Below are 23050 nucleotides of genomic sequence, written 5' to 3'. Positions count from 1 at the left end.
TTTAAAAGTGAGGGGACAAGTTGATAAAGCTGGAACAAAAAAGAGATGAGATAGTAGGATTTACAAATAGGGGCATAGGGTGCAAGGACAAAGTAGTAATGCACAATCTAGGAAAATCAATAGTTAGGCTGCAGTTAGAATATTATGTATAGTTTTGGAATGAGTCTGTGGTGGATCCGTTGGTCAGGATCATGGCTTGCATGTCATCGTGGAGCAGGTGAAGAATGATAACGAACTTTTGAGGGCAACCGAATCTGAGGAGGACGCTCCATAATGCCTCACGGTTGACAGTGTTGAAGGCTTTTGTGAGGTCAAAGAAAGCCATGTACAAGGGTTGGTGCTGTTCCCTGCATTTCTCTTGTATCAGCCGCATGGTGAAGATCATGTCCGTTGTGCCCCTTAGTGGGCGGAATCCGCATTGCAAATCTGGGAGGAGATCTTAAGCCACAGGAAGAAGGCGATTCAGAAGGATTCTTGAGATGACTTTCCCGGTGGTCGACAGCAGGGAGATTCCTCTGTAGTTACCACAATCGGACTGGTCACCTTTCTTGAAGATGGTCACGATTACAGTGTCTCTGAGATCTCCTCCTTCCAGATAAGAGAGATGAGATCACGGATCCGCGCCAGTAGTGCTTCTCCACCATATTTTAGTACTTCAGCGGGGATTCCATCTGCTCCTGATGACTTGTTGTTCTTCAGTTGTCGGATGGCCTTTTCGACCTCGTGCCGTGCTGAGATGGTGGCGGGTGGGATGCTGTGGGATAGAGTCGAGGACACTCACGTCGAAGACAGAGTCTCGGTTGAGGAGATCCTCGAAGTGGTCCTTCCAGCGGACACTGACTGCCTCTCTGTCCTTGATGAGCACCTCTCCGTTCTAGGCCAGAAGTAGGGTAGGGCCTTGGGTCAAGCAAGGCTGTGTCATCATACCAACGCTCTTCTCGATCTTCCTTGCTGCAATGCTCCATCTCACCCTCGGCAAGCATCCTACTGGAGTGCAGCTAAATTATAGAAATGGGAATCTGTTCAACCTCCGCCGCCTCCAGGCCAGATCCAAGGTCGTCCCATCCTCCGTCATCAAATTACAGCACGCAGACGATGCCTGCGTCTGCGCACACTCGGAGGCCGAACTCCAAGCTATCGTCAACACTTTCACCGAGGCTTACGAAAGCATGAGGCTTACACTAAACATCCGTAAGACAAAGGTCCTCTACCAACCTAGCCCCGCCACCAACCTAGCCCTGCCACACAGTACTGCCCCCCTCGGTTATCAAAATCCACGACGAGGTCTTGGACAACGTGGACCATTTTCCTTACAGCGGGAGCCTGTCAACAAGGACAGACATCAACGACGAGGTCCAACACTACCTTTAGTGTGCCAGTGCAGCCTTTGGTCGCCTGAGGAAGAGTGTGTTTGAAGACCAGAACCTCAAACCTGGCAAGCTCATGGTCTATAGAGCAGTGGTGATACCTGCCCTCCTATATGGCTCAGAGACATGGACTACGTATAGCAGAAACCTCAAAACACTGGAGAAGTACCACCAACACTGCCTCCGCAAGATCCTGCAAATCCATTGGCAGGATAGGCGCACCAACATCAGTGTCCTCGCTCAGGCCAATATCCCCAGCATCGAAGCACTGAGTATGCTTGATCAGCTCTGCTGGATGGGCCACATTATCCGCATGCCTGACACGAGATTCCCAAAACAAGTGCTCTATTCGGAGCGCCGACACAGCAAGTGAGTCCCAGGTGGGCAGAGGAAATGCTTCAAGGACAGCCTCAAAGCTTCCTTGAAAAAATATAACATCCCCACTGACACCTGGGAGTCCCTGGCCCAAGACTGCCCAAAGTGGAGGAAAAGCATCCGGGAAGGCGCTGAACACCTCGAGTCTCTTGGCCGAGAGCAAGCTGAAGCCAAGCCTAGACAGAGGAAGGAGCGCAGGACAACCCAAGCTCTCCACCCATCTGTTCCTTCAACCACCGTTTGTCCCACCTGTGACAGAGACTGTAGATCCCGCATTGGACTCTTCAGTCACCTGAGAACTAATTTCTAGTGTAGAAGGAAGTCATCCTCGACTCCGAGGGACTGCCTACAATGACGATGAGGTACAGTTTTGGGCACCCTACGAATATCTAACAATGACAGACAGGAAAAGACCTACTGGTCCAGCCAGCCTGTTCCACACAACACAGATACTTCCCACCTCACCTGGAGCAGTGCAATCTCCTGGGAGAGGCAAAAAAAATAGATAAACATCCAGAAAAATTAGCAAGGGGAGGAGGGGGAAATAGCCTGGAAAATTGCTCTCTGGCCTGCGAAGGCCATCAAAACTATTCCAGACCACATTGGCCTTCATTTACATTCGAGCAATCGTATCTTTTGTATGAGGTGATCTCCGCTCAACCAGAAACAGATCCAGCTCTCGCCTGAAGGAATACAGTGAATCAGCATTCACCGCATGAGCCTGCAGCCTGTTCCACAGGTCGACTTTTCTCTTGGAAAAGAAGAACCGAACATCTAACCTAATTCTGCCCTTCCATAACTTACAAGCACGACTGCTGGTCATCCCTAACCTATCCAGTTGCAATAATTGGTCTACATAAACACAATGTGGTCCCTATATTTTTTATAAATCTTGAGCAAATCACCCCGAGTCTAAGCTTCTCTAAAGTATACAGGCCCAGCTTGTTGAGCCTATCTGGGAAACTAAGGAGTTTTAAACTAGGAATTAATTTTGCAGCAATTCTTTGCACACTTTCCAAAGCCTCAATATCATCCACATGTGAGGTGGCAAAAACTAGACACTATTCTAACTGTGACCTAACAAAAGATCTTGTACAAGGACAAAATGGCATGCTTTATTTATAGTTAATTGTCCTGTGAACACACCCTATTCACTCCAGCTATAGCATTGGTCACGAATCCTAAGAAATTGATGCACCAAAACACCTAGGGGCCAAAATTGCCCCTCTCAAGGCCTGTTACCACCGCAAATTGGCGGCCACACTGCAGAGTGGAGTGGCCGCCGACTGTTCGTGGATTAGCTGCTGATAGCCCAATTGTCCTTCCGAGGATTCACAGCGGTGGCTCGATTCTCCCCCCCAACCCCCGCTGCTGCCGATCCGTGTTAAATGCGTCATCATTGTGCGCATCGCTGATTTACCCCTACAACAGCGAAATTCCCCTCTAAAAATCTTTGGCCTGCCTGGCGGTGCCAAAACCTGTTTTTTCCCGGTGGTCCAATGAGGCTGTGGACTTGCAATGGCAGTGCGGCTTCCCTTAAAGGGCAGAATGCAGTGCCGCTATTTTTTTTTGTCGGCCTAATGCCATGTCGGACGGACAATTATGCCCCCAGGTTCGACTGGGCTGCCAAACGGCAGCCTGACTCCCCCTCTTGGGTGCCAGGCCGCTGGCCCGGCCAAAGCCACCCCTGATGACCCAGCGGACTGAAGTTTTAAAATCGCGAAGACTCTCCCCTTTAAGTGAAGGGGAGAACTGTGGTGACGCGGCACCATGTTGACATCATCGCGGCAGTCACTCCACACCCACCCCCCCCCAACTTCCGCCCAAGCGTTGCCACCACCATGTATCTGCCCCTCTAGTGTAGTCACCGCCCCCATTAAGAGTGACTTCTGGATCCGAATAAATAAAAAAACAAAGAGCAGAATTTCACTCACGAGGCGACCTCAACCACAGCTGTGGTAAAAACCATTGAAATGGGGTGCTGCACCCAGTTTTGGGTGGGGGGCAATTTCGGCCCCCTAGACCTCTTACTTTCACCAATGGCTTTATTTCTTGTGAGGGATGTGCATATGTTTAGCATTTGACCTAACTGGATCTATAACATTACATGTTTCTAAGTTAAACATAATTTGCCAAACACAGGCCCAATCTCTCAGCACATCGAGATCTTCTTGCAGAGTTGTGCATCCTCTACAGTTTTAACTCTGCCACATATCTAGGTATTGTCCAGAAACTTGCGTATCATTCCTCCAACACCTACACCTAGAGCATGACTGAAAATAGTAAATAGCAAAGATCCCAACACAAGGGATTATCTCAGGTAGTTTGTCATAGAAGAATAGAATCATAGAAATTTACAGCACGGAAGGAGGCAATTTCGGCTCACTGTGTCCGTGCCGGCTGACAAAGAGCTATCCAGCCTAATCCCACTTCCCAGTTTTTGGTCCATAGCCCTGTAGGTTACGGCACTTCAAGTGCACTTCCAAGCACTTTTTAAATTTGGAGAGGGTTTCTGCCTCTACCACCCTTTCAGGCAATGAGTTCCAGACCCACATCACCCTCTGGGTGAAGAAACTTCCCCTCAAAACCTCCTATCAATTACCTTAAATCTATGCCCTCTGGTTGTTGACCCCTCTGCTAAGGGAAATAGGTGCTTCCTATTCACTATATCTAGGCCCCTCATAATTTTATACACCTCAATAAGGTCCCCCTTCAGCATCCTCTGTTCCAAAGAAAACAACCCCAGCCTATTCAATCTTTCCTCATAGCTAAAATTTTCCAGTCCAGGCAACATCCTCATAAATCTCCTCTGTACCCTCTCCAGTGCAATCACATCTTTCCTGTAATGTGGTAACCAAAACTGCACGCAATACTCTAGGTATGGCCTAACTAATGTTTTATACAGTTCAAGCATAACCTTCCTGCTCTTGTATTCTATGCCACGGCAAGCATTCTGTATGCCTTCTCGATCACCTTATCTACCTGGCCCGCTACCTTCGGGTAGCCAACGATGTCTCCGCAAGATCCTGCGAATCCCCTGGGAGGACAGACGCACCAACATTAGTGTCCTTGATCAGGCCAACATCCAAACACTGACCACACTTGACCAGCTCCGTTGGGTGGGCCACATTGTTTGCATGCCTGACACAAGACTCCCAAAGCAAGCGCTCTACTTTGAACTCCTACACAGCAAGCGAGCCCCAGGTGGGCAGAGGAAACATTTCAAAGACTGTCATTTTCCAACAGTCTATCGACTCTGGATCAGTTCCTATGGACTGGAGGATAGCTAATGTAACACCACTTTTTAAAAAGTGAGAGAGAAAGCGGGTAATTATAGACCGGTTAGCCTGACATCAGTGGTGGGGAAAATGTTGGAATCAATTATTAAGGATGAAATAGCATCGCATTTGGAAAGCAGTGACAGGATCAGTCCAAGTCAGCATGGATTTATGAAGGGGAGATCATGCTTGACAAATCTTCTAGAATTTTTTGAGGATGTAACCAGTAGAGTGGACAAGGGAGAACCAGTGGATGTGGTGTATTTGGACTTTCAAAAGGCTTTCGACAAGGTCCCACACAAGAGATTAGTGTACAAAATTAAGGCACATGGGATTGTGGTAGTGTATTGACGTGGATAGAGAACTGGTTGGCGGACAGGAAGCAAAGAGTGGGAATAAACGGGTCCTTTTCAGAATGGCAGGCAATGACTAGTGGAGTACCGCAAGGTTCAGTGCTGGGACCCCAGTTATTTACAATATATATTAATGATTTAGACAAAGGAATTGAATGTAATATCTCCAAGTTTGCAGATGACACTAAGCTGGGTGGCAGTGTGAACTGTGAGGGGGACACTAAGGCTGCAGGGTGACTTGGACAAGCTAGGTGAGTGGGCAAATGCATGGCAGATGCAGTATAATGTGGATAAATGTGAGGTTATCCACTTCGGGGGCAAAAACACAAAGACGGATTATTATCTGAATGGTGGCAGATTAAGAAAAGGGGAGGTGCAACGAGACCTGGGTGTCATGGCTCATCAGTCATTGAAAGTTTACAGCAGGCAGTAAAGAAGGCAAATGTTATGTTGGCCTTCATAGCTAGGGGATTTGCGTATAAGAGCAGGGAGGTCTTACTGCAGTTGTACAGGGCCTTGGTGAGGCCTCACCTGGAATATTGTGTTCAGTTTTGGTCTCCTAATCTGAGGAAGGACGTTCTTGCTATTGAGGGAATGCAGCGAAGGTTCACCAGACTGATTCACGGGTTGGCTGGACTGACATATGAGGAGAGACTGGATCAACTGGGCCTTTATACATTGGAGTTTAGAAGGATGAGAGGGGATCTCATAGAAACATACAAGATTCTGATGGGACGGGACAGGTTAGATGCGGGTAGATTGTTCCCAATGTTGGGGAAGTCCAGAACCAGGGGACACAGTAGGATAAGGGGTAGGCCATTTAGGACTAAGATGAGGAGAAAATTCTTCACTCAGAGTTGTTAACCTGTGGAATTCCCTACCGCAGAGAGTTGTTGATGCCAGTTCATTGGATATATTCAAGAGGGAGTTAGATATGGCCCTTACGGCTAAGGGGATCAAGGGGTATGGAGAGAAAGCAGGAAAGGGGTACTGAGGGAATGATCAGCTATGATCTTATTGAATGGTGGTGCAGGTTCAAAGGGCCGAATGGCCTACTCCTGCACCTATTTTCTATGTTTCTATGTTTCACCCTCAAAGCCTCCTTAATAAAATGCAACATCCCCACCTATACCTGGGAGACCCTGGCCAAAGACCGCCCTAAGTGGAGGAAGAGCATCCGGGAGGGCACTGAGCACCTGAGCAAGCGCAGGCAGGGGAAGGAGCGTGCGGCAAACCAAACTCCCCACCCACCCTTTCCTTCAACGACTGTCTGTCTGTCCCACCTGTGACAGAGACTGTAATTCCCGTACTGGACTATTCAGTCACCTAAGAACTCACTTCCTCGATTTCGAGGGATTGCTTATGATGATGAGTTATGAGGACTAAAGAAACTAGTGCTCTTTTCACTAGAACAGAGAAGGTCAAGAGGGGATCTGATAAGGGTGTTGAAAATGATGAAGGGCTTTGAAAAGGTAAATAGGAAAACACAAATTCCAGTGGACCCTAAATCAGTAGCTATAGGGCAAAAATCACCAAAATTATTTTATTTTTCTAATATCAACTTCCCTGTTGGATTCTACTTCCGCCACTATTGCTGGTAGAGAATTCCATGTCCTGATAACAATCCTCTGTGTAAAAAAAAAACCTTAATCTTTCTTTTCATTTTGGTGATGTTAAATTTATCCCTTTAGTTACCAATTAATGGAAATAATTCTTCCTTATTTATATCAAAACATCATTATTTTCAACACCTTTATCATACCTCCTTTGAATTTTCTCTCTTATTATGAAGAGTCCTAGTCTCTCATCTTGGGTATAAGTTTAGTGAATCTCTTCTGCACCCATTCCATGGTCTTAACATTCTTCCTGAAGGCTTCCAAAACCAGATTATATTCTAAATGCAGCCGAACCAATGATGAGCACAAGAAAAATTAAAACTCTGGTGTTGGTTTCATAACGTGTCTAGAATTAACAGAAGCACAAAAATAGTATTTTGGAACAAATTAAAAACAGGAATTTGGTAATATACTGTGGCTTCTTCGACCTAGTTAATGCAAATCTAAAACAATGTTGTCTGAAGTTTATAAATATGACAATTTCACAATGCTCCTACTGCGACAGTAAAATCGTATCACATTAAATTTTTAGCAGCATCTTGTTGTGATTTACCTCCTGTAGAATACAGACATGAGACTCTTATAGAACTAAAAATAGATGAAGTGTTGCTGGAGTCACCATATTTGCGTAATAACCCAGAGAGCTCGTTGACTGAACCACACAGATCAAGAAAGTTCGAGATTCAAAACCTTGTCCATCAGATAGCTAAATGCAGCTGGAGCAGTGATGGGGTGGCTACAATTGGCCGGCAAAAATTACCATGGTTCCTGCTCCTGGAAGTGCAGGAATGTAAAAGGGAACAGTTCACTCGCTTTTGGTACTATCCAACTTGTAGCTGTCTCAGCATCAGGTCCTGTCTGGTTACAGTACACATCGGGTGAAGGGGAATAACTCTCCCTATCTGGGTACAGTATGTCAGGTGAACGGGAACAACTTTCTGGTTCCATATAGTTCATGTTGTTCCCAACCCTCAATGACAGCTGAAGTAACTCTCCTTCTGGTACAGAGTAGTACTGCCAGAGGCTGGGAGCCAGAGGACGGTGCAGTGAATGGATTTACTATTAACACATCTGAAACTAAAAGCGTCTTTCTTACATCAGTGACACATCTACCCCTTCTGTGATTAATGAATAATAGCAACACACTTCCCCTCCACAGAACTGGAAAAAATACACTTTTAAGAATAAATGGAAAATGCAATTAGAAACATAGAAATTTACAGCGCAGGAGGAGGCCATTTCGGCCCATCATGTCCACGCCGGCCAACAAAGAGCCACACGGCTCTCGGTCAGCAGCCCTGAAGGTTACATATAAACCTATGAACATTGGCAGACAGGTAAAGAGCATCTGGCCCAACCAGTCCGCCCCACACAACCGCGATATCCCATGTATAACAACATTTTACACTCCATCCCATTCAGAGCCATGCGATCTCCTGGGAGAGGCAAAAAAAAAACCCAGATAAAAACCTAGACTAATTTGGGAAAAAAAGTCTGGGAAAATTCCAATTTTATAGTTCCAATTGAAGTGGAACTATAGATTGGTCAGGGTTCTCAGCACAGCCAGTGGATTGGATTGGGATTTTTGCAATTACCAATTTCATTCTATATTTTTGAAAGCTGATTAAAAAGCTGCAACACCTGCACTCCCTTCGGCTCTCAATAGGTTAATTTGGGTAAAATTCCTCATTACTTGGCTGCTCAAGTTATTGAACTGCATTGGATTCCCACCAGAATCTCTCAGCGAAAACATTGGACTGTCCCTGGACAGAAAGGCTGCTTTGTATGGGGAGCTTGTGCTGCTGTGGCTCCCTTTCCAATTGGCTTTCCAGATAGTCAGAACACAATTTAGTAACACATTCTCTTGCAGCCTCAAACAAAAAAGAATCAATAAGGTGCAATTTAGCGGGCCACAGGCCACCAGAGTTACTGGATGTGGTCACTGAGTCGTTCTCGGGCCAGAGGAATTGAACACTATTACCATCCATGCCGGTTGATGAAGGGGGGGAAGGGAAGAGCAGGGAAAGACCGGTCTGAATGATTGTTAAACTCATTAAAGATCAGCACAGTTTTAAACTGAAAATAATCAAAACGATGCTTTTATATTGCAACCCAGGTTTTGGGAGAATGATTAACTGTAGTACTGTAGTCACCTTCACCAGTATATATTGCAGAAAGCTGCCTAGACTGTGGGGCTCATTATTTTGTATATGCACAGACTGGCAATGCCAGGTGGGCCAGTGTGCAGGTGTGACTGTTACTATCTTAGTGCAGTCTGCTTATTGGCCCCAGACCAGCAAAAGCATCATCCTGGCTGCCCATCTTAAAATGTCTGGCATGTTTACCATCACCATACAAGAGATGCCTGCTATTGGACACAGAACAAAAAGCAGCTCAATACTGGAAAGGAAATGCTCCAACCCCAGAGGGTGATTCAAGTACCTTAAGCTCTCTGGCAGGGTGTCCAAGTGCCCATTTTTCACACGATCGCAGGAAATGAGCACCAACTGGCTGTTAAACTGTGAAGGGGTTGGGGATTGGGGGTTGGGGGTTACAGGTAAGCACAGTATGGCTAGTTTTCCTCTTCCTAGCCCCAAAGACTATTGTAGCGCCCCCAACCACTGTCCTGGCTGAGGCTAGGTAACTCAACAGGATTGAACCCAGGACCTTCCTGCTACGGCTCATTAGAAACATAGAAATTGACAGTGCAGGAGGAGGCTATTCCGGCCCATTGTGTCTTCGCCGGCTGACAAAGAGCCACACACAGCCTTTGGTCAGCAGCCCTAAAGGTTACATTTAAACCTATGAACAATGACGGAAAGGCAAAGAGCACCCAGCCCAACCAATCTGCCTCACCACAACTGCGACACCCCTTATACTAAAACATTCTACACTCCACCCCAACCGGAGCCATGTGATCTACTGGGAGAGGCAAAAACCAGATTAAAAACCCAGGCCAATTTGGGAGAAAAAATCTGCGAAAATTCTTCTCCGACCCATCCAGGCGATCGAAACTAGTCCAGGAGATCGCCCTGGTCATATTCTATTCCCTGCAGTACTTACCATTATATCTGCTCCGTCCAACAAAATGTCATCCAGTCGAATCCCAATTACCAGCTCTAGATCCGTAACCCTGCAGGTTACTGCACTTTAAGTGCCCATCCAACCATCGCTTAAAAGTGGTGAGGGTTTCTGCATCCACCATTCTTCCAGGCAGCGAGTTCCAGATCCCCACAACCCTCTGCGTAAAGAAGCCCCCGCTCTAAACCTTCCACCAGCCACCTTAAATCTATGCCCCTTCGTAATAGACCCCTTCACCAATGGAAATAGACCCTTACTATCCACTATGTCCAGGCCCCTCAATATTTTGTACACCTCAATGAGCTCTCGTCTCAACCTCCTCTGTTCCAATGAGAACAAACCCAGCCTATTAATCTGTCCTCATAACTAAAATTCTCCATTCCAGGCAGCATCCTAGTAAATCTCCTCTGCACCCTCTCTAGTGCAATCACATCCTTCCTATAATACGGCGACCAGAACTGCACGCAGTACTCCAGCTGTGGCCTAACCAAAGTATTATACAATTTAAGCATAACCTCCCTGCTCTTATATTCTATGCCTCGGCCAATAAAGGCAAGCATTCCGTATGCCTTCTTAACCACCTTATCCACCTGGCCTGCTACTTTCAGGGATCTGTGGACAAGCACTCCAAGGTCCATTTGTTCATGTACCCTATTAAGTGGCCTACCGCTTAATGTGTATACCCTTTCCTTATTAGCCCTCCCAAAGTGCATCACCTCACACTTCTCTGAATTAAATTCCATTTGTCACTGCTCTGCCCACCTGACCAGTAGATTGATATCCTCCTGCGGCCCATGACTTTCATAGAAACATAGAAACATAGAAAATAGGTGCAGGAGCAGGCCATTCAGCCCTTCTAGCCTGCACCGCCATTCAATGAGTTCATGGCTGAACATGAAACTTCAGTACCTCCTTCCTGCTTTCTCGCCATAACCCTTGATCCCCCGAGTAGTAAGGACTTCATCTAACTCCCTTTTGAATATATTTAGTGAATTGGCCTCAACTACTTTCTGTGGTAGAGAATTCCACAGGTTCACCACTCTCTGGGTGAAGAAGTTTCTCCTCATCTCGGTCCTAAATGGCTTACCCCTTATCCTCAGACTGTGACCCCTGGTTCTGGACTTCCCCAACATTGGGAACATTCTTTCTGCATCTAACCTGTCTAAACCCGTCAGAATTTTAAACGGTTCTATGAGGTCCCCTCTCATTCTTCTGAACTCCAGTGAATACAAGCCCAGTTGATCCAATCTTTCTTGATAGGTCAGTCCCGCCATCCCGGGAATCAGTCTGGTGAACCTTCGCTGCACTCCCTCAATAGCAAGAATGTCCTTCCTCAAGTTAGGAGACCAAAACTGTACACAATACTCCAGGTGTGGCCTCACCAAGGCCCTGTACAACTGTAGCAACACCTCCCTGCCCCTGTATTCAAATCCCCTCGCTATGAAGGCCAACATGCCATTTGCTTTCTTAACCGCCTGCTGTACCTGCATGCCAACCTTCAATGACTGATGTACCATGACACCCAGGTCTCGTTGCACCTTCCCTTTTCCTAATCTGTCACCATTCAGATAATAGTCTGTCTCTCTGTTTTTACCACCAAAGTGGATAACCTCACATTTATCCACATTATACTTCATCTGCCATGCATTTGCCCACTCACCTAACCTATCCAAGTCACTCTGCAGCCTAATAGCATCCTCCTCGCAGCTCACACTGCCACCCAACTTAGTATCATCCTCTTCATTATCAACCACACAGCCAATTTTAGTGTCATCTGCAAACTTCTTAATCATATTCCCTATATTCAAATCTAAATCGTTGATATATGCCACAAAAAACAAGGGTCCCAATACTGAGCCCTATGGAACCCCACTGGAAACATCCTTCCAGTCACAAAAACATCCATCAATCATTACCCTTTGCTTCCTACCTCCAAGCCAATTTTGGATCCAACATGACACTTTGCCCTGTGTCCCATGGGCTTTAACCTTCATGACCAGTCTACCACGTGGGACCTTATCAAAAACTTTGCTAAAGTCCATATATATTAAATCATACGCATTACCCTCATCAACCCTCTTGGTTATCTCCTCAAAAAATGTAATCAGGTTAGTCAAAGAACATAACATAAGAACATAAGAATTAGGAATAGCAGTCGGCCATCTAGCCCCTCGAGCCTGCTCCGCCATTCAACAAGATCATAGCTGATCTGGCCGTGGACTCAGCTCCACTTACCCGCCCGCTCCCCGTAACCCTTAATTCCCTTATTGGTTAAAAATCTATCTATCTGTGACTTGAATACATTCAATGTGCTAGCCTCAACTGCTTCCTTGGGCAGAGAATTCCACAGATTCACAACCCTCTGGGAGAAGAAATTCCTTCTCAACTCGGTTTTAAATTGGCTCCCCCGTTTTTTGAGGCTGTGCCCCCTAGTTCTAGTCTCCCCTACCAGTGGAAACAACCTCTCTGCCTCTATCTTGTCTATCCCTTTCATTATTTTAAATGTTTCTATAAGATCACCCCTCATCCTTCTGAACTCCAACGAGTAAAGACCCAGTCTACTCAATCTATCATCATAAGGTAACCCTCTCATCTTCGGAATCAGCCTAGTGAATCGTCTCTGTACCCCCTCCAAAGCCAGTATATCCTTCCTTAAGTAAGGTGACCAAAACTGCACGCAGTACTCCAGGTGCGGCCTTACCAATACCTTATACAGTTGCAGCAGGACCTTCCTGCTTTTGTACTCCATCCCTCTCGCAATGAAGGGCAACATTCCATTCGCCTTCCTGATTACCTGCTGCACCTGCAAACTAACTTTTTGGGATTGTCTGAAAGCGCCCGATCTTGTCTGATCTCGGAAGCTAAGCAGAGTCAGGCCTGGTTAGTACTTGGATGGGAGACTGCCTGGGAATACCAGGTGCAGTAGGCTTTCCAAAGAGTTTCATGCACAAGGGCCCCCAGGTCCCTCTGCACCGCAGCATGTTGTAATTTCTCCCCATTCAAATAATATTCCCTTTTACTGTTTTTTTTCCAAGGTGGACGACCTCACACTTTCCGACATTGTATTCCATCTGCCAAACCTTAGCCCATTCGCTTAACCTATCCAAATCTCTTTGCAGCCTCTCTGTGTCCTCTATACAACCCGCTTTCCCACTAATCTTTGTGTCATCTGCAAATTTTGTTACACTACACTCTGTCCCCTCTTCCAGGTCATCTATGTATATTGTAAACAGTTGTGGTCCCAGCACCGATCCCTGTGGCACACCACTAACCACCGATTTCCAACCCGAAAAGGACCCATTTATCCCGGTTCTCTGCTTTCTGTTCGCCAGCCAATTCTCGATCCATGCTAATACATTTCCTCTGACTCCGCATACCTCTATCTTCTGCAGTAACCTTTTGTGTGGCACCTTATCGAATGCCTTTTAGAAATCTAAATACACCACATCCATCGGTACACCTCTATTCACCATGCTTGTTATATCCTCAAAGAGTTCCAGTAAATTAAACATGATTTCCCCTTCATGAATCCATGTTGGGTCGGCTTGATTGCACTATTCCTATCTAGATGTTCCGCTATTTCTTCCTTAATGATAGTTTCACGCATTTTCCCCACTACAGATGTTAAACTAACCAGCCTATAGTTACCTGCCTTTTGTCTGCCCCCTTTTTTAAACAGAGGCATTACATTAGCTGCTTTCAAATCCGCTGGTACCTCCCCAGAGTCCAGAGAATTTTGGTAGATTATAACGAATGCATCTGTTATAACTTCCGTCATTTCTTTTAATACCCTGGGATGCATTTCATCAGGACCAGGGGACTTGTCTACCTTGAGTCCCATTAGCCTGTCCAGCACTACCTCCCTAGTGATAGTGATTGTCTCAAGGTCCTCCCTTCCCACATTCTTGTGACCAGCAATTTTTGGCATGGTTTTTGTGTCATCCACTGTGAAGACCGAAGCAAAAAGCAAAATAATTGTTTACGGTCTCAGCCATTTCGACATTTCCCATTATTAAATCCCCCTTCTCATCTTCTAAGGGACCAACATTTACTTCCATCACTCTTTTTCGTTTTATATATCTGTAAAAGCTTTTACTATCTGTTTTTATGTTTTGCGCAAGTTTACCTTCGTAATCTATCTTTCCTTTCTTTATTGCTTTTTAAGTCATTCTTTGCTGTTGTTTAAAATTTTCCCAATCTTCTATTTTCCCACTGACCTTGGCCACCTTATACGCATTGGTCTTTAATTTGATACTCTCCTTTATTTCCTTGGTTATCCACGGCTGGTTATCCCTTCTCTTACCGCCCTTCTTTTTCACTGGAATATATTTTTGTTGCGCACTATGAAAGAGCTCCTTAAAAGTCCTCCACTGTTCCTCAATTGTGCCACCGTTTAGTCTGTGTTTCCAGTCTACTTTAGCCAACTCTGCCCTCATCCCACTGTAGTCCCCTTTGTTTAAGCATAGTACGCTCGTTTCTGACACAACTTCCTCATCCTTAATCTGTATTACAAATTCAACCATACTGTGATCACTCATTCCGAGAGGATCTTTTACTAGGAGATCGTTTATTTTTCCTGTCTCATTACACAGGACCAGATCGAAGATAGCTTGCTCCCTTGTAGGTTCTGTAACATACTGTTCTAAGAAACAATCCCGTATGCATTCTATGAATTCCTCCTCCAGGCTACCCCGTGCGATTTGATCAATCGATATGTAGGTTAAAATCCCCCATGACTACTGCCGTTCCTTTTTCACATGCCTCCATTATTCCCTTGATTATTGTCCGTCCCACCGTGAAGTTATTATTTGGGGGCCTATAAACTACGCCGACCAGTGACTTTTTCCCCTTACTATCTCTAATCTCCACCCACAATGATTCAACATTTTGTTCATTAGAGCCAATATCGTCTCTCACAACTGCCCTGATATCATCCTTTATTAACAGAGCTACTCCACCTCCTTTCCCTTCTTGTCCGAATCGTCAGATACCCCTGTATGTTTAATTCCCAGTCTTGGCCACCCTGCAACCATGTTTCTGTAATGGCCACCAAATCATACCCATTTGTAATGATTTGTGCCGTCAACTCATTTACTTTATTTCGAATGCTGCGTGCGTTTAGATCCTAGTTTTTAAACCATGATTTCTAGTTTTGACCCCTCCTGCAGCCCCTTTATATTCAGTGGCCCTTTTTGTTTTTTGCCTTGGGTTTCTCTGCCCTCCACTTTTACTCATCTCCTTTCTGTCTTTTGCTTTTGTCTCCTTTTTGTTTCCCTCTGTCTCCCTGCCATATTAGTTTAACTCCTCCCCAATAGCACTAGCAAACACTCCCCCCTAGGACATTGGTTCCGGTCCTGCCCAGGTGCAGACCGTCCGGTTTGTACTGGTCCCACCTCCCCCAGAACCTGTTCCAATGCCCCAGGAATTTGAATCCCTCCCGACTGCACCACTGCTCAAGCCACGTATTCATCTGAGCTATCCTGCGATTCCTACTCTGACTAGCATGTGGCACTGGTAGCAATCCCGAGATCTTCCCTTTACAAATCCATGCTGATTGTGCCTAATTAATCCTTGCCTTTCCAAATGCAGATTTATCCTGTCTTCAGGATTTTTTTCCAATAATTTTTCCACCACTGAGGTTAGGCTGACAGGCCTGAAATTACTCGGCCTATCCCTTTCTCCCTTCTTAAACAAGGGTACTTACTACATTAGCAGTCCTCCAATCCTCCGGCACCATGCCCAGATCCAAAGAGTACTGGAAAATGATGGTCAAGACTGCTGCTATTTCCTCTTTTACTTCACTCAACAGCCTGGGATGCATTTCATCCGGGCCTGGGGACTTATCTACTTTCAAAGCTGCTAAACCCCTTAATACTTCCTCTCTCACTATATTTATTTCATCCAGAATATCACACTCCTCCTCGATAGCATTTTCTGCATTGCCCCTTTCCTTTATGAAAACAGATGCAAAGTATTCGTTAAGAACCTTCCCAACATCTGCCGCCTCCACACAAAGATTCCCCTCATGGTCCCTAATAGGCCCTACCCTTTCTTTAGTTACCCTCTTACTCTTAATATATTTATAGAACATCTTAGGGTTTTCCTTCATTTTACTGGCCAAGAATTTCTTGTGCTCTCTTTTAGCATTCCTAATATCCTTTTTAATTTTGCCACTTAACTTTCTATATTCCTCTAAAGATTCTATAGTATTTAGCCGTTGATATATGACAAAAGCGCCCTTTTTTTCTTAATCCTCCTCGACATCCAAGGGGCTCTAGAATTATTTTTCCCAGCCTTTTTCTTTAAGGGCACATGTTTGGTCTGAACCTTCCAGATCTCCTCCTTAAATGCCTCCCACTGTTCCAACACTGATTTACCCACAAGTAGCTGTTTCCAGTCCACCATGGCCAAATCACTCCTTAACTCAGCAAAATTAGCTTTTCCCCAATTCGGAACTTTTATTCCAGGCCTATTCTTGTCCTTATCCATAACCAACTTGAATCTGACTGAATTATGGTCACTGGCGCCCAAGTGCTCTCCCACTAATACCCCTTCAACCTGCCCTGCTTCATTCCCCAAAACTAAATCCAAGACCGCCCCCTCTCGTGTTGGTGATGTATTTACCAAATGTATTTATCAGGGAGTTTCACAAATCCAAAGCTCAACGGTTCTTTAATACTCATTGCAGAATCTCATCTAATTCAAGCGGGTGAAATTTCTCTTTATAACAATTCAACTACCCTCAGCTGGTTTAGACCAAGTTAATTTCTTGTTAAGCACCCATGGCAACAAATGCCACAGCCAGTCTCCGCTCCAGTCAAATATGTCCGATCCCTCAACCAACATCACAAACAGATTATCTGGTCATTGTCACATTGCTGTTTGTGGGACTTGCTGTGCGCAAATTGGCTGCTGCGATTCCTACATTACACAGTGACTACATCTCCAAAAGTACATAATTGCATGGAAGATGCTGTATCAGTGCAAGTCTTTCTTTATGCTGAAGTCTTGGTCTTTGAGTTACTATCTTGATCGGAAGTATATCTTCCAAACCTGCAACCTCTACTACCTTGAAGGACAAGGGCAGCAGGCGCATGTGATCAGCTCCACCTCCAGGTTCTCCTCCAAGTCATATACCTTCCTGACTTTGAAATGTTGTTCCTTCATCATCGCTGGGTCAAAATCCTGGAACTCCCTCCCTAACAGCATTGTGGGAGTGCCTTCATCACACGGACTGCAGCGGTTCAAGAAGATGGCTCAATACCACCTTCTCAAGGGCAATTAGGGATGGGCAATAAATGTTGGCCTTGCCAACGACACCCACATCCCATGAACGAATAATTTTTTAAAAAGCAACATTCTGTAACGTTGTCTGCTATCGTTTTTTGATAAATGAATACTGGTACCCAATTCACCTTGTCTGTAGGTTTGCCACTTCTGTGGTTTTGGACTGGAGACCCGTCTTTCGAGCTGAGTGGCTGGAAATGTCTACACTGTATATCTGAAGGCCAACGTCTCTTTTTTTTTAAAAAACAGAGAGGTATACTTTTCTCCACAATGTTTTATAATGTGAAGGCACTCATTATTAAGAGTTTCAATAAATTTTCATCAGCAACAAAGCAATCAGAACCCAAGCCCCGATTACATCCTCTACTTCAGTTTTGTGCCAGTCTTAGTGGAGATTTACATGCTGCAAATAACTGGACCCAAGTTAAACAACTGAGAGTTAGGAGGAATAAGGAAAGTCGGGGGAATTTTTTCACTTAATAGGGCAATGGAATAAGTTGCCAGAAATATTATTTCAGTGGATTTAATATAGATAAATGGGGTCAAGAGACAATTATATGCGATTGTGGAGAGAGAGAAGGAATTAAGTGATATGGTCAAAAGGTAGAGTTGAACTCTGAAAATGGGGTGGGCTTTCTGGGCATTTTGATATGATGTGCTGTATTATATATTGTACTATCTTCAGCTGGTGTGGGGCGGTTTACTTAGTACAGGTGCAGCGTCCCGAGTCCGGAACCCTCGGGACCGAGGCCGTTCCGGATTTTGCGTTTTGCCGTATTTTGGAACGTCTTTCTGACGTCACGAATCCGGAAACACCCGAACCCAGGTTCAGAAAGGGGGGGGGGGGTACTCGTCGATGAGTTGTTCAGGTAACCGGGTGGGGCCCCGCAGCTGCCGCGGTGTTCGCGCGGGTCGGCTCCGCCGCTGAGGACCTGATCGGGCGGGGCCCTGCCGCCATGGAGGAGTTCCTTGTCTGGCCTGAGGTAGGTGAGGTTGGGCAGCCAAAGTAAAAGGGAGGGGGGCCGGGACGAAGTTGGGGAGCGCAAAGTCGGGCCGGGGCGAAGTCCGGATAGCGGAACATTTTCCAGTTTCTGGACGACCCCACCACGATCGGCCCAGTGTCCGGATTCCGGAACATTCTGGATTCCGGAACACCGGATCTTGGAGGTCGAACCTGTACCAAAAAGACACACGTGAGTTGAGGATGGAAGCCTAGTTACCTTTGGGGGAATGTGAAAAGGCAGTTGCTCAATTTCTAACGAGTTAAGGAAAGATCTCCAAAGACGGTGCACTGCTTTTCTGTCACAACACAATTATTCTGACTGCGGTTGGATGAGCAATTAAGCTAAAGACCTATAAAAATATCAGAGTACTCAGGGGGAAATCAGCATTTCCCCAGAGAGTCTTGTCAGTGCTCAACCAGATATTTGGATGTAAGCCACGATATTGCCCAATTCCTTTAACTTTTTATTACATTTGGTTCTAATGAACTAATGCTGGAATCTTCCAACTAAATGTGCCCCACTGAAGACACCATTATCTTCAGATGGCAAATGCTAGTAATTAGATGCTTTCAATTACAGAGATTCTGAGCTGAAGGCAAGGCACGTGGATAACATTTCGAGATATTCATAAAAGGATCTGGGAAGTGCTCCAGCAGAGACTGCACAGGGATATCTACTCCAGCTGGTAACCCTCTTCAAGTCTGGGCCCAATGAGTAGCAACAGGATATTTGGCCTTTGGGATAGGGAAGTGGCAGAAGGGAGAATGAGAACTCTTATCAAAACCAACCCCAATCCTGTCCTCCCAGACATTCACATAACACAAGAAATAGGAGCAGGAGCCTTGAGCCTGCTCCACCATGGCTGATCTGGTCTTGGCCTCAACTGCAATTTCCTGCCCGCTTCCCATAACTTGAGCCCATAACCCCAGCATTTTCCAACAGAAGTCACTAGATAGAGAATTAGGAGTGGGAAGCTTGATTTTCTGTTCCTCAGCCTGCTGCTCCAGTTGAGCATACCTTGTAATTTATCTTGCAAAATGCATTTAAAAAAAATCTTTGCTATCATGGAGGAGAATTCAAAATTTGACTGTGTCCGGTGCTAACATGAAGAACATCTGGGTCAGATAAAACATGAGTTAGAAACAGAATAAAGCTCCCACTACACTGTCTCGTCAACCCCTCCCACAGGTGTGGCATTGGTTAGATATTGTGTAAAGCTCCACTGAGCAGTCCCAGATCATCAATTTGGGAACAGCACAGATTGGATGCACAGCACAGCTCTCTCTACAGTGCATCAAAAATGGGGTAAACAAATCAACAAGCAGAAAATATAACCCAATCAAATCTAAAATGCCCTCTACATCATTTTGGGATTTCCCATTTCCTATACTAGCTATCTTAAATGGGCTCTCAAAGAGGTTGTCAAATGTAGTGCAGATCTACAGCCACTGAGATAGGTTGAGATCCTTACAGGAGAGCGAAGAGCCAAGCAGCATTTAAATCTATGTCCCAGAGATGAAAGGACAACATTCCAGCTCACTGCCACCGAGCCTTTTTGTATATCCGAGAGCCTTCTCTGCTAAACATCCCAATTTCCTACACACTTTGTAAGATCTGCTATTCAGAATACCTATTGAAGATATTGAGCTTACTACTGATTGGTTCATTGCTGGCAACCAAATTCCCCCAAGTTCAGTCCCCATTACTTTGCTTACATCCTTCAGAAAACGAACGCCATCTCCTACAAAAATAATGGTCATGATGGCAGTAAACTTCACAGATCTAATACTGTCTGCTGCCTCCACTATCACAGTTCGATCACCGGCTACTGTCACAGGCTGAACTAGACTGGTTCACAACCTCAGCATCCTATTCAACCCAAGCTGATCCTCTGACCCCATTATCTTCTGCACCATAAAGACTGCCATATTCCATTAAAAAGACTCTTCCTGTACCGTCTTGAGTTGGACGCAATGTGCAGTGTGACTACAGCAGGACATCCTCCCATTTAATTTGCCGATACAGTTCAGTACGTTCTTAAATCCTTATAAATATATTTGCTGTTTTCTCATTTATATAAGTATTAATACAGAACATAACAAAAATAAACTCCACATTTCTGGTTGTAAAGAGAAGATAAATATTCCAGTAATGGACAATATATCACATAGAAAGGCTTGCATTTGGTGTTGTAAGTCAGTGAAAGATTTCCCCCTTGTTGCAATAAAACATTCTTTTCTTGAAGACCATCGCCACAGTGCTGCGAGCCACGTCGTTTTCTGCACATTACATGAAGCCACTTGGTAAATTCTGCCAGTCTGACAGCTGTGGTTAGGAACTCAATCATGGAAACAGCAAATCTAAACTTACAAATGAGAAAATCTTAAACTAAAGAAAAACTGCACCCATTATTAAAAAAAGCAATATATGTTTCTCCGACAGACAGGCTTGATGACTGTATAAACAACTCCAATATATCCCAAACTACAAATGTATTACAGCCTTCACCTACACTCTCAGTCAAATCTGTTCTTCTATTGTATCTGGCTATACTGAATGAAGTAAATACTATACTGTGCACATTTGGCTCTACTGGATAAGCAGTTCCCATAGGGGTACCATGGGTTTAGTGAAGCCAAGGGTTTGCACATTTATTAGCACGGTTAGCTTCAGTTTCTTTCAGCCAAGCAGGTAATATGGAAAGCCCATTGAACAATGTGTGGCACCACCACCCCGCTGTAGTGTACTGACCAGTCTCAACATCCTGCACATAGAAGTGGAGCTCGTCTGTAATCTCGGTTACAAAGACAGGCTTGTAGTTGGTTGTGCGTTCTTTCTCCTCTGCGATCTGCAGCACCGCTTCTTCTTCTGGCTGCTCTTCATAATTGGACCAGACCTGCAATAGAGTAATGCAGAGATAGTGAGCGGTGACTCAGTACAACCTGTGGGCAACTTACAGTAATGCAAATTATTATTGGCCCTGCATCGAGAGAGAAAACACTAGAAATGCACAGCAGCCTGACCAGAATCTGAAAGTCAAAGCTGGGATGTCCCAGGTGGGGCCCTTCATCAGAGGTCCAATATTCCCGGTGTATATGAATCTCTTACTTACTGAAACCCAGAGAGATGGACGTAGCTCTCTGCACTCTAAGGAAGTGTATTGTTATTTTGAGAGAATTGGAATTGGACATGTGATGGGACATGATGATGTCGAGCTATGGTCCCCTTGCTGGTGGGTTGCGCACACACTTCTATCCCAGTAACAAACATTGAAAGCAAGAAGAAACAATTTGTCTTTATACTGCACCTCATCACACTTCTCTCAAATATCCCAAAGCACTTTGCATTGTACTTGTAGACAAAACAGCAGCCATTTTGTACATAGCCATGTCCCACAGGAAGCAAAGAGTAGGAGTAAATGGGGACTTTTCAGAATGGCAGGCAGTGACTAGTGGGGTACCGCAAGGTTCTGTGCTGGGGCCCCAGCTGTTTACATTGTACATTAATGATTTAGACGAGGGGATTAAATGTAATATCTCCAAATTTGCGGATGACACTAAGTTGGGTGGCAGTGTGAACTGCGAGGAGGATGCTATGAGGCTGCAGAGTGACTTGGATAGGTTAGGTGTGTGGACAAATGCATGGCAGATGAAGTATAATGTGGATAAATGTGAGGTTATCCACTTTGGTGGTAAAAACAGAGAGACAGACTATTATCTGAATGGTGACAGATTGGGAAAAGGGGAGGTGCAACGAGACCTGGGTGTCATGGTGCATCAGTCATTGAAGGTTGACATGCAGGTACAGCAGGCGGTTAAGAAAGCAAATGGCATGTTGGCCTTCATAGCAAGGGGATTTGCATACAGGGGCAGGGAGGTGTTACTACAGTTGTACAGGGCCTTGGTGAGGCCACACCTGAAGTACTGTGTACAGTTTTGGTCTCCTAACTTGAGGAAGGACATTCTTGCTATTGAGGGAGTGCAGCGAAGGTTCACCAGACTGATTCCCGGGATGGCGGGACTGACATATCAAGAAAGACTGGATCAACTGGGCTTGTATTCACTGGAGTTCAGAAGAATGAGAGGGGATCTCATAGAAACGTTTAAAATTCAGACGGGTTTAGACAGGTTAGATGCAGGAAGAATGTTCCCAATGTTGGGGAAGTCCAGAACCAGGGGTCACAGTCTAAGGATAAGGGATAAGCCATTTAGGACCGAGATGAGGAGAAACTTCTTCACCCAGAGAGTGGTGAACCTGTGGAATTCTCTACCACAGAAAGTTGTTGAGGCCAATTCACTAAATATATTCAAAAAGGAGTTAGATATAGTCCTTACTACTAGGGTGATCAAGGGGAATGGCGAGAAAGCAGGAATGGGATACTGAAGTTGCATGTTCAGCCATGAACTCACTGAATGGCGGTGCAGGCTCGAAGGGCTGAATGGCCTACTCCTGCACCTATTTTCTATGTTTCTAAATGAGATGAGTGAACCTATTACTGATGCATTTGGTTGCAGGAGGAATGATGGCTGGGCCACCAGAAAAACTCACTGCCCTTCTTCAGTGATGACTTGGCATCTTTTACGTCACCTGAACCAATGGACGAGCAAGGTTTAATGCTTCATCCAGAGAATTACACCTTGGCCAATGCATCATTCACTCAGCCTATATTTGTGCTGAAGTACTGGAGCA

General features: G+C 45.2%; 1 protein-coding gene across 1 annotated transcript in view; it reads right to left on the bottom strand.

The window, feature by feature from the left end:
- snd1 (staphylococcal nuclease and tudor domain containing 1) overlaps positions 1–23050 on the bottom strand; it is a 1067139-nt gene that overhangs the window by 123622 nt on the left and 920467 nt on the right. Inside the window, exon 18 of the mRNA XM_070897262.1 lies at positions 21113–21257. Coding sequence (XP_070753363.1) covers positions 21113–21257 — 145 coding nt within the window. The remainder of the gene's footprint in view (positions 1–21112; positions 21258–23050) is intronic.

This window comes from Pristiophorus japonicus, chromosome 13 (genome assembly GCF_044704955.1).
Source record: "Pristiophorus japonicus isolate sPriJap1 chromosome 13, sPriJap1.hap1, whole genome shotgun sequence".
In the NCBI taxonomy this organism is placed as follows: domain Eukaryota; kingdom Metazoa; phylum Chordata; class Chondrichthyes; family Pristiophoridae; genus Pristiophorus; species Pristiophorus japonicus.
The sequence above is the reverse complement of the archived record's forward strand: the minus strand, read 5'-3'. Positions and strand labels throughout refer to the sequence as shown.